Below are 8,375 nucleotides of genomic sequence, written 5' to 3' on the forward strand. Positions count from 1 at the left end.
GCCTTCTCCTTGTTCAAATTAGTTCTTATTAGAGAATACTAATTTCAAATAATATGCAGTTAATTAAGTATTTCAATTTGATGTATATGCAGATGATTGTGGATTACAATGATACAATACTATACTTCTGAGTGTATGTTCTTGTCACTCATCAAACAATAGATGCCACTTGATGTATGGATCTTAACGTATGACAATTAAAAAGAGAAGGAACAGGGCTCATATTGCAAAGAGTAAAGAATGACAGCATCAAGGTTACTAAACTAAAGCTTATGCATACCAAGAACTGACATAGAAAACGAACAAAATTCATATTGCAGAAATTTGACTATGATTACTCAACTCCACAAAATTAATCTCTTATTAGTGTAAATACAAAGACAAGTATAAAAAGGAGAGGTCCTGACTCCAACTGACCGCAATACAAAAGGAAAAACATTACGCTTGTCACAGACGAGCAACATATGAGTTCGACTGTGTGACATATCTTACCCATCGATATGGATTGTAGGAAGGTGACTTCTTTGCTATTTGTAGATATCTTACCTGCCAAGGAAAAAGTTACTGTCATGAACACAGATCTTAAAGGATTGAATTCTGACACGAGCAACTTAAAAGTGATATCGAGCAAAGTAATATATGTTAGATTATGCAATAGCTAACCATTTCATGTGTTCTCATAAAAATGGAAAAAGAAGTAAGTTGAAGGATTCATTCTAGATTTTGTCAAAAACTGCTACTTACTTTTCCTATCTACAGATTTCTGGAGCAACAAAGGTTATCGACAAGTCAAACAGAAAATTACTGATGGCACTAAGACTAGCTGACACTATAGTTATCTCAGCTAACTCGTATGAATAAAGAAAACACGGAGAAAGCCCAGTGGGACAGCATCTCACCTGCAACTTTGACGCATTATACATTGGTATTGTGAAGTTCAGATTCACAGGACCAGCTTCTCTAGCAATGTTACCTGTTTCCAAGAATGAGACATAAGTGAGAACTAGATTCACCGAGCAAGAAATTTAACAAGTAGGAATAATACACATCTCTTACCATGTGATTCCTGTGAGAATGTGAGCTTTGTTCGTAGAGTGTGTTCAGCACCACCCACAATCTGAAGTGTTTTTAAGTTCAAGTGCAAGGTGTTAATTAACAACTTAAAAGAAACAATCATAACTTAAAAGAACATTGAAACAAAATATATATAGTTGTATGAAAGAATTTGTCACTGACTTTGCACCGGATAATATCCTGACTTTGATGGAAGATGTGACTAAGACTAGAATCATGAAAGTTGGACCATAGATATCTAATTTATTTCCAAATGATCTAACAATTGATATTTAATATAGTAACAAACAAATAGAATACAAGTTCAAGGAAACATTTTAATAAAACCATGCCTTCTTTAGACACCATTCAAGTCTTTTAGCTCCCTCTTTAAAATCAGTCGTCTGCCCAACTGCACCAGCTTCTAGCTCAAAACTAACCCTGTAAAACAAGTTTATGAGAACATTTTAATCAGCAACTAGGAATAAAAGATGAACTATTATCCACTCTTTATATTTTTGCTTTTAGTACAGAATCATATGACCAGAATTATACATCAAATTAAACAAATAAAGAACCCAGCATAGAAAACACACTAACTATACTATGATTGACGAGAGCAAACTAGTGAAAGAAGACCCTGCCAAGAGTGTTTCACAAACAGAAGTTGGATCATTTGCTAGTATGAAACTTCAGTCACCATTTTATGAAACAATAACATCTTTCAGAATTTAAAAAGAAAATTTCATTGATAAACAAAATGCCTTGTATGATACAAACATTAAGCACCATTTTATTACACCATTTGACTATGTACCCCACAGTACAAGACAAGTCCTCAGTGGCGTCAAGACTGGAAAATTTGACTATGTCCCCAACACTAACAGCACCCTTCACCCTTCTGTGGAAATCATTTTTGTATGACTCAATTCTTTAACAAGAGATAGACCAAAAGAACACAAAAACATAGGGCCTAAATCAATGGTACGTAGCATAAACAGGAGGACAATGTATAAGAGAAATGGTTACAGGTACAATGTGAGAAAGATGATGGTGACAACAGAAAAAGAGATGATCAGTGGAGAAACAAAACTACCTTGATGTGTAAGTGGGCACTGGCATCTGTACTGTAATAGTGTTTGCAGTGACACTTGTTGCAAAATCTGCACGTACTTTTATAATCACTTCAGCCTGTTCCGCATAGAATATTAGTGATACTAATAATGGCCATCAAAAATGGAATTCATCCAATAACTTGTTGGAATTAAATAGTTGTACGACAAGACAATCCATGTCAGCATCGCATACCTTTAATTGTCCTGCTTCTTCAATCAATGCATTAACCCGAAAAGGCGGGGTGAACTCCTGAGTCATCCGATAGTTCATTACAGCAAATTCTCCATCTGGAGGTATCTATTTCCATAATACACATAATAAATATTGTTTTTCATACATGTTACAGAGGCAAACTTCTCTGTTCTTAAAAATGTCTTCATTTAAGACAATATACTCACTAATGCCAAAGTTCGATCCACATCAAAACTATCAAGACGGACTGATTCGTGGAAATTACAGTCATCAAGTATTACAGCCCCTCCTGCTGAACTTCTATAGTCTGTACATTGTTGATTAGGTATAAAACAAATGGATAAAAAGTTCTCTATATGTGAATTTTTGCAGCAGTAACTAAATTCTCCAAATTCTTAAACCTTTGGGGGGCATTCATGAGTATTGAGTCTTTTGACTAAGCCAAAGGTTCTTTATTAATTATTGGAACAAGATTAACCAATAAGTTCCTATTCGAAATACCAATGAAATTAAAGATTGTGACTATGGACTAATCTAGAATGAGGTCAACAATCAACAAGAAGGATTACAAGCAATGAAAATCAATATCCACCAATTGGAAATGCCAGTGAAATTAAAGATTTATTATTATGGACTAATCTAGAATGAAGTCAACAATTACCAAGAAAGATTACAAGAAATCAAAAACCAAATCTCCTAGTACTTAAGGTTACTTGTGCAGAATTTGGGTAAAATCATGGGCTAGTTACATTTTATCCATCTGAACTAAGGCCAACTGGCCAAGTTTCGAGTTGCCATCTGACATTTTTTTATATAGCACTGTGTGCCCATTTGGTCCAAATTTTGCAAGAAGAATACCATCTGACTGTTACCACATGAGGTGGTTCCATTAATTCTACAATAAAATGGCAAAATAATAACATCAAGTGTATGTAAAAGAGTTTTAACTCTATGCATCAGATTTACCAATTTTTCTGCAATCCTCACATCACCACTTGCAACATGCTGTCCATGTTCAGGGGTCTTTTTTGTCATGGCACTCAGCTGCAAGGACAAACGTGCATCCTGCAGAACTAGAAGGCAACCTCTTGTGGTTGCTATCAGATTTGACATGCAGGAGTTGGTTGCTTTGGTCAAGTGCCCACACAATGGATTTCACCAGTTGCTAGTAGTTTGCCATGAACATCATAACTAAGGAGTGGGAGCAAAACAAGCTAGCGCATTGACAGTGAGAAGAAATCAAGTTGTGAGAACAGAAAAGAGGAGTGATCAAGCAGTAATGAGGAAATGGGTGAGGAGAATGGAAAAGAGAAGGAAGCATGTGGTGGGGAGGAGTGGAGCAAGAAAGAAAGGTGGGAGCAGCTGGTGGGGAGGAAGGAAAAATGAAACAAGGGAGGTGGGAACAAGTGATGGAGAGAGGAAAGAAGATAAAAAATTTAATTATGATTTTGCCAATGCCTTAATATAACAAATCAGAATAGTGCAATAGTATTTAGGTAAACAAAATGGGTAGTCCCAAGTTAATAGAAGTAATTATGTTTTGTCCAAGTGGGCATTATGTCATAAACAAACATCAAGGACCCTCTGGAAACTCGAACTGAATTTGATGGGTAAATTGTACCCTAAAATCAACATAATCAACTTATGGCCTTAATGTGACTAGTACCTTAATATACAATTTCACTCAGCTTCTTCATATTTTAAGGCAAATGCAATATATATATATATATATATATATATATATATATATTAAAAGCTTATATATTACAACTACTTCAATTAAAAAGGACAAAAGCCTCGAGTGCACTAATAAAGTAGCAAACTAAGATTCATATTCCTCGATTATCTCTGGTCCCTTAAACAACTCCAACAAGAAGTTGGGCTGGGGATCAGCCACACTGTTCATTTCCTCATGATTTTTTGTAAAGAGTAGATACCACAACAAGAAGAAGAAGATCCAAACAATTAACAACGTAGTTCAACAAGAACATTAACAGAATTTAGAGGCAACCAGTTTCAGTAAACATTAGGGTTCATGAATATGATAAGAAAGAAATTAGTTCAAATTGAATCTACAAGAGAATAATAGCAACAAAGAGATGATGCACTAGGATCATTCTTACCATAAAGAGAAGCACTGCCTTTACCAATGCCCAAGTCCTCGTTAAGAGCAAGACGAATTTCTGGGTTTCCAGTAAGGTAGCTTTTCATTTGAATGGTGCCATCAATTTCTGATGTGAGGATATAACCCTATTCCATTATCTCATGTCAGATTGATAGAATATACATGTATAGCCAATGAGGATATTCGAGCTCCACATGAGATTCACAAAATTTTTGAACCAACAAATTGCCTCATACTAACCCGCTAAAATAAATTCATGAAATTGAAAAACAACCCTCAAAGAGGGAAACATGAAGTTTTCAACATCACAATTTCTCGAGGGAACATATCATTCATTAATAATTGCCACAGAACATCATGAGTTGACAAAAATTTTAAGTTATATACTAATTTTCAGCAAATGAGCTATGAGTAGAAAAAGATGTAAAAGAAGCAGATTGATGTTGTATAAATGGTATTTCTACAACAAAAGGAAAAAGATTTCATTTTATTTCCAATAGTGGAAGTTTGTTTCAAGAAACCAGCAATATTTTGTTCAGCTACAGATTCTTCATGCATTAAGATTTTGAATTTGAATCCAGTAGGCCACGAGAAGGAAACTAAGCATGAATTTGGAACAATAGACAAACAACAAAAGAAAGCTACCCACATATGTAGAAATTCTTAAGGATCCTACAATACGGCCAGCAGCATTAAAGGAATGCTTTTTCAATCAATCCTAGCACTCTATTAGTAGTTAGATATCAGCACAATCCAGAGTCCAGCATTCTCAAACATTTCTTATCTCTTTATAAACAAAAACACAAGGATATTTCTTCCAAGATGCATTCATTATAAAAACATTATATTCCTGTTTAACTATGCCTAGCGTAGTACTCATGAGAAAAAAATACAAGATCAACTAAGCATTACATTCCTGCTTATATATGCATAGTTTAGTATTCATGCAAATCAAGTGGTTGTGTGATTGAAGGATATAGTAAAGATAATAACCAGAATGTTTTTTCCTAGATTTACACAAATCATAATACAAAGTAATTGATGGATATACTAATGATAACAACCAGATTCCTTTTTTTAGTTCACACAAACCATAATACCAATAAAATCTGGTGACAAAATCTGATTAATAATCAGATGTGAACTTTTTCTTTAGTTTACACAAACCTTAAAGTTCACAAAATCTGATTATTAACATGTCGTTTAGCTGACTTCACTGGTTGACAGTACAATGTACATCCATACTGACAATAATTTGCAAGAGCATGTATATGTGTAAGAAAATAATATGCCTATTTCTTAAAGTTTGTAAAATCTTATCTATTCCATGCTTTTAATCTGGCTATGAAATATTAAGTACAGCTACATTGGCTGGCAGTACATCCATACTGGAGCATATGTTTTATATGCAATTCCTTTATAGTACTACAGAGAAACATGAATGTTACATATAAGATTTGCTAATTCCCACCAAAATGCTTTATCCTAGGTAGGTGGAGCACAGGACAATATGGATATATGACACAGTGGCAATTGCTAAAGTGTTGGTAGACTACATTGAACAAGCATGTCTGCAGGAGTATGGAACTCTACTCTACTAACAACGTCTAAAATTTCAATGCAAATGCTTGACGTCGCTGAACCAACAAAAACATCAATATACTCACACTAGAACTGAATGTGACACTTATTTTTTCAATAATATCAACGAATATTTCCTCCCTCTTCCTACCACCAGGTTCTGTAGCTACCACAGATTTTGTAACAGCAGTGCCAGGCATCCTTTTAGCTCCTTGCTGCAAATACACAAATCACAATTGTCAGCTAAAATTTAACCAAACAAAACTATGCAGACGATATCATAGAAAAAATCAACCAAAGTTAGGAAAAATCAAGATCCTAATAAAAGAAATTGGAATACCATAAACATGGATGCAGGACCAAGAGTAGGCAATCGCGCAGCATCAACCACAATTGGTTCATTAAATACATATGACTTAAGAATTTCTGTAGAAGTAGTTTGTGGATAACCAAAATCCTGAAAACAAGAAGTCAGATGCAACCAATAAAACCACAAAGAGAGCCGAGCTAGTTATTTTCATCAATATTCAAACTTATAGAAGTAAATGAACAATAGTACTAAACTATCAAATTCATCAAGTAGTGCAAAAAACATTTTAAAAATATCTTATGCTAAACAAAGACTTACTATAACTTCATCAAGTAATTCGTACACGAGCACAAAATTTTTCCGTAAAGAATCCTCATTAAGAATGCCAAGATAGTCCTTTATAACACGTGCAATTCTTTGCAAGAGCTCCAAAACAAGGGATGGTGAAACATTAACCCTTGTTGTTGCCACAAAAAACAACCCAGCAACTTTCACATGAATATAGTTAACCCCATCCACATTCTGCAATCAGAACAGGCAAAAGTCAAGTAGTAACGATTAGGACTGCAACAGAAAATATATACTTGTATCAGCAAACAAAAGTACTATATGAGAAAGGATAAAATGATTCAATCCATCAATAATTTGGCAAGTGAGTTTAGACAATCAAAGTCTCCGATCACAGATGACTAGGTAAAGTGCAATACAATAATCAGATGGGAGCCTCGAGCACTGGCCACATAAACTTCTAGATGTATATAAATCTTAAAATGTTGACGTAGTCAAAAGTTTATCAACAAAATCTACTAAAACACAGCACTAATTTCAAGTTATTTTTTTCCCCTTTTAGGATTACCAGTAACTTGGAAAAGACATGATATTGCAATAGTGTTGCATACAGAAAGACCTACAAAGACAGGAGGAGCCTCCTCTTCTTCATCCTCTTTCCAGAACTTTACTTTGCGGAAGAATATCTCAGCACTGCCTTTTGGCACTTCACCTCGATCTGTGTTGATTAATAAAAGTATAATCAAAATCATTTTTTTATCAATTGAAAAGAAATCTAACGTACAACTATGAAATTGAAGGGGTCAATCTCAAGTTACATAAAGAGAGTGTTCATCCTTGTTCTGAAGCATTAACACCATAACAAAGAAACCTATCAGTTCAGTGGAAATGTAAAGCACTACTACAGTGCTTAAGATGGAATATGACTGAAATGCAAACTCTGCACCACAATCCACTCCGTATCCCCCTCCCCCCCAAAAAAAATGATATTCGAAATTATCACTTGGGATTTGGATACGAAAATCACCACAAAAGTATATATATAAAAAAAAAAACAGAAACTATGAATATGCCAATTCACGGAAAGCAACAGCCCAAAGTAGATCTAAGTGTATACCGAAGGGCAAAGCGATATACAGATCTAGGCCTTGCTTTTGTTTAGCCAAAATATTATAGGTGAATCGAGAATCAAAGATGAAGGAGCAGAAAAACGAGAACTTACAATCGCGGAAGACGATGTTGTCGCCTCGCTGCGACAGCACGAAGAACTGCGAGATCATCTTCAACAGCAGGGTGGGATTCACCTAAGCCCTAGATCTGATCCAAAGTCCATCGGGCTCAACAAACTCGGCTGCAATGAAATGAAACACGAAGGAATTCACCGACTCGAATCAAGCAATAGCATGCATCTTCCACAAAATTTCATTTTGATTCTCGAAATTCAGCATTTTCCATTTTACTATCCAAAGTTTACATTATACCCGCAAACCCTATGGAACTACACTTGGTTCGGTCCATAGAAATTTTACATCAGCCTGAATCAGAAAGTGCATGTGAGTCCTTAGAACAATCCAACATCAGCCTAAATTCATTTTTTAAACATCAGCCTATTTCAGTTTGTTATTTTTTTAATAAAAAATAAATATATATATGATGAAAAGAATGCACAATGATACAATAACTAAGGATTTCTACTCATGTCATTTCTGA

The 8,375-nt window shown here is 34.8% G+C and overlaps 1 protein-coding gene across 1 annotated transcript; it reads right to left on the reverse strand.

Annotated features, from left to right (window-relative positions):
• Positions 1-292: 292 nt before the first annotated feature.
• On the reverse strand, positions 293-8,057 carry LOC122019681 (AP-4 complex subunit mu). The gene is made up of 13 exons (XM_042577140.1): positions 7,888-8,057; positions 7,289-7,383; positions 6,696-6,899; positions 6,408-6,524; positions 6,154-6,282; positions 4,485-4,611; positions 2,568-2,668; positions 2,362-2,466; positions 2,150-2,244; positions 1,407-1,494; positions 1,057-1,117; positions 900-973; positions 293-546 (listed from the first exon to the last, which is right to left on the reverse strand). The coding sequence occupies exons 1-13, from the start codon at positions 7,943-7,945 to the stop codon at positions 448-450; spliced, it is 1,353 nt and encodes a 450-aa protein (XP_042433074.1). The 5' UTR covers positions 7,946-8,057; the 3' UTR covers positions 293-447.
• Positions 8,058-8,375: the final 318 nt, after the last annotated feature.

The sequence above is a fragment of the Zingiber officinale genome, chromosome 9A (genome assembly GCF_018446385.1).
Source record: "Zingiber officinale cultivar Zhangliang chromosome 9A, Zo_v1.1, whole genome shotgun sequence".
Lineage (NCBI taxonomy): Eukaryota > Viridiplantae > Streptophyta > Magnoliopsida > Zingiberales > Zingiberaceae > Zingiber > Zingiber officinale.